The sequence below is a fragment of the Hyposmocoma kahamanoa genome, unplaced genomic scaffold (genome assembly GCF_003589595.1).
Source record: "Hyposmocoma kahamanoa isolate Upper Pololo Valley unplaced genomic scaffold, ASM358959v1 76, whole genome shotgun sequence".
Taxonomy (NCBI): domain Eukaryota; kingdom Metazoa; phylum Arthropoda; class Insecta; order Lepidoptera; family Cosmopterigidae; genus Hyposmocoma; species Hyposmocoma kahamanoa.
Window position 1 is genome coordinate 13,810,364 of NW_020653900.1, and position 11,602 is coordinate 13,821,965.

Sequence of the window (11,602 nt, forward strand, 5' to 3'; positions counted from 1 at the left end):
TTCACACTCTGTCATCAATTAGATAACTATTCCCCTAAAAACTTAAAATGAACCAAAAACGTGAAACTATGCTTTTTTTCCTCCATTTTGACACTATGATAGGACTACTTCTTAATTGTTTAAATGACAGAACGCGACAACGGGACGGAACGCAACCTTTTTGGTTTTTATTGAGTTTAGAAACTGGCTGAAAATAGGAAACCTGATTAATTGAAATAGGAACGCGGGAAGTACAAAAAAAGAATCGACGATTGTTATGTTCCACGTTTAAACTTTTTTCTAATATTCTAATTTTGAATTTGTTTGAGAATAGAAGAGTGATTTGTAAAATTAACGACGGTTTTTTTGGCCAGTTTATGACTTGACGAATTTCAGTGACAAAATTGAAATAGGACTTTTTCGTATTATATTGTTGACTGCAGTTGAATACGCCATTTGCAAGTAATTTTCATAATTTTTTTATTGAAGGCGAGGTATGTAGTAGGTATCGTTACATAAGAAATTTCTTAGTTTCCTAATAATAGGAATTCCTAAAACAGTTCATAACAATGGGATAGGTAAATAAACTTCCATTGTACATTTTCTCAGAATTTTTTGCAGAATCATATTATTACTAAAGTTCCTTTGAATTAGATAAACAAACAGACAAAATGATTTATTAAAAGCACTTACGATTCAGTTATATAGATCCAAACATTTACTGAAAGATGAATGATTATTCAGAGCCTGAAAATCATCACAAGTATGATTATAAAAATGCCATAAAACGAACAACTTTGGCCTAAATTTAAGTGCATTAGTTTATTACTCACTGTTGGACAGCTGGGGAGAAAAGTGAAATGACTAAAACCGTCGAGAACGAATCAGGGGGTCTACTCTCGATCTCCGTCCGACATCCGTCCGAAACAATTACTGCCAAATAAGCAATACTTGAGCAAATGAAAAGACGTGTGAAGCAAATGAAGCTTGTCTTTTAATTTTGTCGAATATTACTTATTTGACAGTAATTGTTTCGGACGGATGTCGGACGGAGATCGAGAGTAGACCCCCAGTTACGTTATAAACGTACGACGAACGCAGAATACCTACTTAGGAGCCGTACATACTTATATTGATTGTTTTAAACTTCCAACTGCATTGGGAATTCTTAGTAATTAATCTACATGTACTGTTAATTAATCACCTTACTTTATTTTGTATCACCCCTTATGAGCATTAAGGGTTGTAACTTACAATATTGACGAAAACGAATATAAGTTTTCTTGTCTAAATGTACGTCCATAGTAATAAAGAGAACACACAATATATTCATTAAATAACGAAAACAACATTTAGAGAAAAATGTCCAGTTCAAAGACATTTATCCAAGGCCTGAATTCTGCTTAAAAAAACCCAATAGTACCAAGACAGAGTAATAATTACTATTAGTTTATACTTGACTACCTCAGTGGTCCAAAGGTTAACACTGTGGACGCTGCATAAGAAGGCTCTGGGTTCGAATCCCATTAGAGACAATTTTGGGAAACGCGCTTTTTAAAACTTTTTTTTAGAAAACTAAGTGACGGCACGGACTAGTCGTGCACGAGGTTATAAGCGACACGCCTGTCCATAATAAAGAGGGATAAAGCTATTGCGCCCGTCACCTTGAGACATAAGTTGACAAGTCCCATGTGCCTGTAATTTTTCTAAATTAATTCTGATGTGGCAGTTCTGGGTAGAGCTTCAAAGTAAATAGCATCACGCAAATTGTCAAATATTTTTTTAACCATCTCAAAAAATTCAAAAAGTAAAAAAATAGGAGCTATTTATAGCCGCGAGTTGTGTTTAAATATAAAAAATGTAACATAATTGTTACGGTTAGGAGATAATGCTTTTAAAAGCCAAGCAGACGTTACGACGGTAATTAGTGAAAAGAGGAAGTATATTAAGATAGCACAGTACATTTTATAACATGATATTTGCTGGATTTGAAAGGAATCGAACACATCATAAACAGATGTATCGTAATACTTTCGTATACGACTGTACATCTATCATCACTTGCGCTAAGTGCGCGAGGAACACGCTCCGATTTAGCAAATAGCTCACAGATACTCGCTATTATTAATAGCTGTCATATTGTACAGCTGTAGGGATGAGTACGGGGTAACTATTACTGATATTAGTTATAAGGACGTGTAATTCTATAGAGGTTACTGGGTCACTGTTTCGACTTTATATAACAGTGTCTTATTTGAATAAAGTGCACCATAGATTTTGTTTTTGCAATAAACATCTCAAGAAAAGAAGGCGTCATATGAACATACAAGAATGAGTGACAAGCATTGACTTACAATTATATGGACGTCGGGTCCGCGCTAAAAAGTGTCCGCACTTGTAAGGCGCTAAAATCATATACAGAGCGCCAAACTCCGCTTTAGTCTTTATTTGTTCTACTGACAGCGCGATACTGCGATGAGATTACAATTTAAATTTCGAATAGGTTGACTTGAGACATTTTTTTCGTGGTTTTTGTATTAGACCCGTCGTCCATTTATTTGTAAGTCAATGGTGACAAGATATAGAACGGTAAACATTACAACTAAAAACCAAGAAGGTTTAATATTACGTCTGTCGTAATTTATATTGTAAGTAATATAGTTCTTCATTACTTTAAAACTTATTTATTTGTGGAAACACGTTGTATAGGAGTTGACAATGACAAAAACAGTAATGATGACTGAACATTAAACGTGCAAACACATGTAGGTACTGACACGCAATAATAATAATGAACCAAAAACTAAACAAGGTGTAACTTTCATTTAATAGATATTATTAACTATGCTATAAATATTGCATGAGAGGCGCGCGAACATTAAATGTCAAAGATTTTTTGGCATTGAGAACTAGGGATTCATCTTTTAAAAACTGGGACTAGTATAGTAAATTTTAATACGTTGTAAATAACTATAGGGTTTTCTTGCGCCTTTATTTCTTATGGTAATTACATACATATTATACATTTTTGGCGCAATAAGATAAATATTTTTATGCGTGAAGATAATTTCGTTGCAATAAATGCAACCATTCAAATGTATATGGCAGTTTCATATTGTAATCTTTATTATCTGTTACCATTGTATTATGTCCATCCCTATTTGTAGAGAAATGGCGCGAACCGATCGGGTGCTGACAACTTTATTGGCCTCCATTTCGGAGTACATTTAGTAAATGCAGATAAATATTTATTGGCCGATAACTGCCGAGGATGATGAGCAGGGTTTATTTTCGTTGTTAAGTCCTGGGTATTGGAATTTAAGGTATCATAATATTAGAACTGAAATAAGTGGGTGTGTATGACTTTTTTTAGGCCTAGATCATTTCACCTGTTGTATGCACAAAGTAAATAATTTAGATTATTAATACCTATAAGTAGGTCCAGTAGTAAGGTAATAAGTAGGTCCAGTAGTAAGGTACTTATTTAAAAAAAAACTATAATCCTCCAATAAAATGATGGTTTAAGTTCAGACTTTCAGTGATAATGCATTGCAATTTGTAACATTAATTCGGTACTAGTACCGACATCTATGAAGTAGGTAGTTATTATACTCATAACGTGTACACTGTCATCTATTTTTGGGATTAGAACTAAATCTCCAATTTTAATGCCCTCTACGTTACAGTATTTGAAGTAGTTGAATGAGTATACCACTTTGTGCTACTTTTATAATGCAATAGATGGCGTTAAAATTTACGTTTCGTTCCATGAAGAAATAAGTACGTTGTTATTATTTTTATAATAAAACAGTCTAAATGAATAAGTAATTTTAAAACACAAAAATATTTTATGCTATCAATAAATATGAATATGTTTAAAAGTTGATATGATTTTCTTTGACATTTATAATTATTGTATATTTAGCGAAATCACTTAAAAATCTGCGTAACAAAAAAATAATTTGCCAGTGCTGCCACCCACAAGAGCACGGAAACCAGAAATAACTTGTCGCAAAGCCACCATTTTCCCTTTGTAACTAAACCGGTGTTCAAAACACGTGCGTACGATCAAGTTACATGGAAAACTATTGATAACGCGATTGTCGACTATATAAAAAGATAACTAAATAGTGCGTCGCGTTGCCTTCGACAGGTGCCGTGGGTTAAAAATACAGAATGAACACCGAAAAGTTGAAGAAACTGCAGTCACAAGTCCGCATCGGCGGTAAGGGCACTCCAAGACGTAAGAAGAAGGTGGTACATGCTACTGCAGCGACAGATGATAAGAAGTTGCAGTCATCGCTGAAAAAGTTGTCAGTGAACACTATTCCTGGCATCGAAGAGGTGAATATGATAAAAGATGACGGTACTGTAATACACTTTAATAATCCTAAAGCGCAGGCCTCCCTTGCGGCAAATACATTTGCCATCACGGGGCATGGAGAGAATAAACAGATCGCAGAAATGCTTCCTGGTATCCTCAGTCAACTGGGACCCGAGGGGTTGAACCAACTAAAGAGGTTAGCATCAAGCGTCGCGGCGCCCAAACCTTTGGACGAGGACGACGAGGTACCTAACCTAGTCGGCAACTTTGATGAAGCTTCCAAGCAGGAGGCCAAAGAAGTAACGGCCGAAAAGGAGAAGGAAAAAGAGAAGGAAAAGGAAAAAGAAAAGGAGAAAAAACCCGAAACAGAAACCAAAGCTGCTGACAAGAAAACCGATTAAAGCCTCCCCTTGGATTTAGTTTTTAATTTTGCTCACCTGAAGTGATATCGAACGCTAGGGTTTCCAAAGGCATTGAAGTGTCTCAAAAAACAGTTTCATTTTGTAATTTTCATAGCTTGTGTTCCTAGATAAATGTATTTTATATTAATCATGTCTCGAGTTTTATTTTCTGGTTGTGTTTGGAACACAATTTTTAGTTTCTTTTTTTTGTGAATTGAGTTTTTGACTTATGACTTTGGAAATCTGCTCTGCCATCCAGGATTTGTATGAGTGCTTCACTTCTTTACCTTGCACTACTTTTATACCAACTAATTTTAGTATTTATGTACTGTACCATACAGCATAATGAATTGCGAATGTCCATTTTAGGCTCGGTTAAGTGTTAAAGCCTTGTTGACATGAGCAATATTACATATTGATATGTATAAGAATCCTAGGAATTATTTTTGACGGCACACTATCAATTAAAGGAATATATTATTATACATATAGTAAGAGGTCTAGCAATACCTCAATATTTTATAAATAATAAGTATTTTCTAAAATTGTTGATCCGGTCTGGTGGAAAGTTTTGCTTTCTCATTTTTTAAAAGAGTTAAAAAATAGGTTTAATGAAACTTAGTCACAGGTAGCTCTTTAGGTATTGGAGCTAACAATGTATAATAAAAACATAAAAATTGCAAAATATAATGAATAAAGTTTTGTTGTATTTACTTTACAATTAAAACTTTGATTTATGGATTTTGAGTTTCATTTTATCAATTGTCCTAATTTTCCTTGTCAATTTGTGGAATAATTTAGTTATATTGTTTAAAATATGTACAGACGGCAGCACATTGACGAATCTTTGTTGCACTGCAATATTCAAACAAATATGATGTGCTGTTGATTGTACTTGAAGTAGTAGGGAATTATGAATTATTTAAATGGTATTATTTTTAATTTAAAGCAATCATTACAATGTTATCATTCTGTGGTTACATTATCAAGAAAACAATTTTATGGTAAATAAAAATGTGAGTACATATTTATTACAGTTGATAAAGAAACTATGAATATGTACACCACTCAAGTACCAATGTATTTTAATATACCATTTCAATGAACATTTATCCTTATGGAGTTAACAATACAACCGTTCTTATGTTAGTGACTTAGAATTACCTAATTATGTAGAACTGGTTAAAGGTATTAATTTGCTGGCTAATCTAAAAAGTCCCTCTTAAGTTATTAATGTATTTTTAAAAGGTACATAATAATTATAACATATGAAACTAAATACTGATGCTGCTATAACTCAAAATTGGTTATTGGGAAGACATGATTTGAAATAAAAAAAATATTACTGAATCTGAACAATAGGATTATTTTTATTCGTTTAGTTAGCCTCATATAAACGAGAATAGAAATTTTTTGGTTCCATTCAGAATTTCTGAAATTTCAAATCATGTTTTCTCAATTTCAACATTTTTAATTTATGACGAATTACGATATATCGCAAACCGTATTTGGTTGAAATCAATTTGGTAAGAAAAAAAAGGGTGAGTCATAGGTTTGCATCGATTAGATAACCAGAAATAGAGACGAAATGTCATTTAATTTGTTTGAAAACTATTCTGCCAAATGACAACTGAGCTCCGATAGGCCAGCCCGAATTGGAAATATACTTAGGGATGGGCAAGCAAATATTATATTATCGAAATCGATAGTATATATCGACGCCTTACTTTCTCAAACACATCTTATAAAGAGTGATTATTCAGGGGATGGCAAGTATGCTTGTCAAGGATGTCAATTTGGATGCATTACTTTAAAAATAGGTAAAAGCCAGTGTGTGAATATGAAGGAAATTTGATATGAAATCATACCGCAAATATAATAATGCATTTCAGTTACTTTGTTTTTTAAAATACTAGTTTATGAAAGTTAGGCGACGATATGACATTATAAATAACCATTACCTGTTTTTTTACCCATTTCGAATTGTGCAGTATTGTTAGAATCCATAGTCATTCCGAATGAGCAAGTACTGAATGTATACTATATGTATATAATATAACTTTTGTCGAATAAAAATTCAACGTAAGAGCGAAACTCCTCAATTCTGACGAATATTTCTTTTTTCAATTTTCCCTGTTCTGTGTTTTATATATTGACGTTGTACGATTTCTTCATTAAGCACACCAATTTTCTTTAAAGTGTCACCGTCTTTAGCTTTTAAAATTTTTTTGCCTCTAATTCTTTTATCATGAATTTTAAAGATCCCATCCTCTTATTATAGTAACGTACTTTCTCTTGTAGTGCCTTAATTGTCTTATTTTTATGCTTAACCATACTTGTCAACTCTAAAACACGTCTGCAAAGACTGTTTTTGGTCCAAGAATTAAACTGTGTAAGAGTTTTAGGATCGGTAGCTTCTCGTTTAGTTGCCCTGGGTAAAGTTGGTAAAAGTTCATTTTGAGATGATGATGGTATCGGACTTGCATTTTCCGGAGCGCGTTCAGAACTTATGTTACTCTGAAGAGGAAAAAAGTTGAGTCTATAAGTAATATAAATTTAAGATAAAGTTAAATTAGACGGATTATGTATATCACTTACTACTACAGGCATATGCAGTGTAGGAATTGCGGTATCAAATAAGCGGCGGCGAATGTTCTTTGTATAAAAACAGTCTTCTGTGAAATGCAGAGAGCAAACGACGCTGTAATTGCTTGGAAACCAGTTTTCCCTTTTCGTGGAAGCAATCCATTTTTCCTTAAGACTCGGATCCTTAGGAAATCTTCAAAAACAATACAAAAATACTAAGTTTCTTCGGTAACCACGTATTTTAAACAACTGAGAGTACACAACACTAACTGTCCATGGGTCTCCCCAAAACCCATAAATATTCTGGACTCCTCGAGGACTTGGCACAATCACCACACTTGCAAAGTGAATAGGTGATCGCAGTATGTTAGTTGAGAAGACATCCATGGAAAGATATGGGGTGGTATTATATTAGGCCAACACCACACGGCCATAAGAAGTTAAATGTATAAATATACTCTCAAACAAAAACAATTTTCCTGAGCAATAAAAACGAGCGACAATCTATCACATAATAGTTAGTGTTTTTTGTGCATAATCTGACATACTTATAAAATCGATACATTATACTCATGGCTCAATACTTATCTACGACAACGTTAGATGTAGATTTTTTTACTTTACCGATTGTTTAAATAAATCATTATACAGTAATAATTATACTTGCAAATATCGATACATAATACGACTTTTTCAGTACAACACTAGTAACGCGTGCCCAACGAATAGAATGAGATGACGTGACGGGAGTTGCATTATGTGGAAGCAAGACGCAATGATTTAAAACAATTGATGGGTGTTGTCAATTGTTTCACTGCAAATGGACCAGTTTAACTTGAGCTATACAGTAATGAACGAAAATTGAAAAATTACATATTTAATATTTAATTACCGATGAAATGTGATTCCGTTTGTTTTGTAATTAGATGTTTTGCTGTTTTTCCCACACCACCGAATAGAACAGCACGGCATTGTTAGAGATATTATCTTTATTACAATAAATACAGAATATTTTTTGGAATATACGGAAACGTACACCCAGGTCCGTAGTTGGCCTGACTTTATTTCGGTGCAAACGAAAGTCGATATTTATAAGAGCTGTATCGCTAATGTGTTACCAGAAGCGGTATTCTGTAATCGTTGAGACTCGCTATTCGATATTCGTTATGCGGTTTTACCGACGGTATCGATTTTGTCGACAAATGCTATTCCGTACACTACTTTCACCGATCATAACGACAATTCGGTTCGATACGTTCGTTAAGATACGATATTTTTATCGACTCTTCGAGGGCACCCTGTTTACGACGTGCTTTCTTCTTACATTTCACTGTTAGATATTTGTGTTTTGATCGCATTAAATGGAAAAAATTCACTTTTTGCCTTAAGGTAAGCCAAAATGTTTCGTAATTGAAAGGGGCTTTTTCTTGGCTGTGTGTTGTAATCACTTGTTTACATAGATTTAGAATATAGGTGCATATACTAAATCTAAGCTTGTTTATGTCGTGATGCCGCGATTGTAGAGGTTAAGGTGAGCGACGTTTTCCTAGTAAATTCTCATCGATCAGATATTTATCTTAAAGGATGGAAAAAAATAAAGGAAATATTTACAGAACTGCAATTGGCTTACTTGTTTGCTTTGGATTACAGAATACCGCTCCAGGAACGGTATTCTACAAATGCTATTCTGTACACTACTTTAACCGACCATAACGACAATTCGGTTCGATACGTTCGTTAAGTTTCGTTAAGATTCGATATTTTTATCGGCTCTTCGAGGACACCTTGTTTACGTCGGTATTCTTAACGACGCGCTTTCCTCTTACATTTCACTGTTAGATATTTCACAGTTTTGATCGCATTAAGTGGAAAAAAATCAATTTTTGCCTTAAGGTAAGCCAAAATGTTTCGTAATTGAAAGTGACTTGTTCTTGGCTGTGTGTTGAAATAACTTGTTTATGTCGTGACGCCGCGATTGTAGAGGTTATGATGAGCGACTTTTCCCTAGTAAATTCTCATCTTGTTGCTGTTTCCGGCTTTTCTCTTTTATTTTCATTTGACTGACAGTTACGACTTACATCAAGTACCTGATCATGTATTTAACATGCACCACTATCAGAGTTAGAAAAGTCATTGTTGTTGGACTATGTGATAAAAGTAGAGCTCCTTATCTATTACCTTACCTATTTGTGCCGCCAAGCAGTAATGTCAGCATTACTGTGTTCCGGTTTTGAAGGGTAAGGGTGCTGGTGAACTTACTGGTACATGGGACTTATCAACTCACGTCTCAGGGTGACGGGCGCAGTGGCAGTGCCCCTCAGATCTTTGCGTTTTAAAGCTCTGAGTGACACTGCTACTGTTATGGACATGCGTGTAGCTTACCATCAGGCGCACGGCTTGATCGTCCCGTCATCAGATATTATAAAAAAAACCTGAGCTCAGATTATGAAGTTGACTGTTATCAGCCTGATCTATGCGTAGCTTGTAGCTTTTGTACCATGTATTGCGAGCCTCCTGGTAGTTTTTTTTTCACAGTCATGTGGAATGTAGGCTTAGATTACCTGCTGGAACTGGATGAAATGGTTGAGGACCACCGGGCACGGTGGGCAGAGAGGGTAGCAGAGAAGCAGAGAATGCGAGCTGACCAGAATCCTTTTGATATGGATAATTATGTATTCATTGATCTATTTCGCCTGACTCCTGACTCAACAATGAATATTGTTGAAGAATTGAGGCCGGACTTAGAGCGGCAAAGGTCTAGTGGTCTGTCAGTGGAACGGCTGGTAACATAAAAAATTTACTTGTTGAAAATTTGTCCATTCATTTATCTGTTGCATTGCTGTTATTACATTTTGTTTTGTTTTTGTGGTGGGGCTGTAGGTTCTTGCAGCTCTTAGATACTACGCAAAAGGCTGCCACCAGAATGCGGTTGGGGAGCAGTGGGGCCTCTAGCTGAGCCAGCCCTCAGTGAGTCGCTGTTTAAAGGCTGTGACAGAAGCCCTCAATAGGCACATGCTACACCGACATGCCAGGTTCCCAATGACCCCAGAGGAGCGTCATGCAGCAAAATCCAAATTTATGAATGCAAGGCAGCCCTTCCCTGGCACCCTAGGAGTCATTGACTACACATATGTTAATATTATAGCAGCTTGAAATCATGAGGAGGCTTTTGTGAACCATCATGGCAACATGCTCTAAATATCCAAGCAGTAAGTTGTTAGCATTTTATATAAACTGTTATCTTGGGAAGATACAACACCCGTAGCTATTATGTTGAACTATACTTTGTTTCAGATATGTGATCCTGACTTAAAAATATTAAAAAAACGCTCGCTATTCTGGTGCTAGGAACGACTATTTCATTTGGAAGAATAGCTCAGTGCACCAGGCATTGAAAAGGAGTTACAGTGAGGGAGAGCGTAACACATGACTTATTGGTGTGTATATTTTGGTTCCCTCATGCTCTTCTGACTTTGCACCTCATATTGCCCAAAGGACTTGTCTAAACGAAGTTTTTTTATCTTCTCTGTGTAGGTGGGTAGTGGGTAGGTGGGTAGGCCTTGGCTTATGACGCTTCTAAAACATGAAGCTGCTGGAACTGCAAGGTTTCGATATAACGAAGCCCTGTGCAAAGCCCACAATGTGATTGAAAGGCTTTTTGGAGTACTCAAGGCAGAGTTCAGGTGTGTCTCATCGGCAAATAAAATCTCGTATGCACCAGAGATGGTAGGCAAGATATTTAATGCGTGTGCTATCTTGCATAATATTAGAATTCAAGATAGGGTGCAAAACATTGGAGTGGACCTAGACGAGGTATAAGCTGAAGTTCAAGCTCAAGCCAATGCCCCAAATGAACTTGATACGGATGACAATGGTGGGCCTCCCAAAGGGCAGTAGGCCAGAGGATTCAGGCCAGGCTAATAGCCCAACATTTTATATGACCATTTTTTACTTAAAAAAATAAAATAGAATGAAAGATAACTGGACTTGTTTTTCAACTACCAGGTGATGTTTCACAAATATTTCACACTTAACAAAATGAGACAATTTGTTCAAAATTAGTTTGTGTGAATCTCTTATTACTGGAAGGTGTTTTCAGTCAGTGACATATATGTCTGAAATAATTAATCATAGACAGTGTTTTATCAATATGTATTGACGTCTCACATATGGAACATGGCATACTATAATAATTAACAAAACATTAGGTACTACAAATCACATTTTTGTTATCACATCATAATCAGTCTTAGGCAGTGATTTATTAATATTAGGGGTTAAAGTATGAAATTGCCGTTTTATTGCAATAGGT

At 35.2% G+C, this 11,602-nt stretch overlaps 2 protein-coding genes across 2 annotated transcripts; both read left to right on the top strand.

Moving 5' to 3' along the window:
- Window positions 1–3,975: 3,975 nt before the first annotated feature.
- LOC113232422 (transcription factor BTF3 homolog 4-like) lies at window positions 3,976–5,162 on the top strand. Its single transcript, XM_026467142.1, has one exon. It carries the CDS (start codon window positions 4,156–4,158, stop codon window positions 4,702–4,704), a length of 549 nt encoding a protein of 182 aa, XP_026322927.1. The 5' UTR covers window positions 3,976–4,155; the 3' UTR covers window positions 4,705–5,162.
- Window positions 5,163–9,827: 4,665 nt separating this feature from the next.
- LOC113232642 lies at window positions 9,828–10,443 on the top strand. Its single transcript, XM_026467414.1, has 2 exons — window positions 9,828–10,073; window positions 10,276–10,443. The coding sequence occupies exons 1-2, from the start codon at window positions 9,828–9,830 to the stop codon at window positions 10,441–10,443; spliced, it is 414 nt and encodes a 137-aa protein (XP_026323199.1).
- The last annotated feature ends 1,159 nt before the right edge of the window (window positions 10,444–11,602 follow it).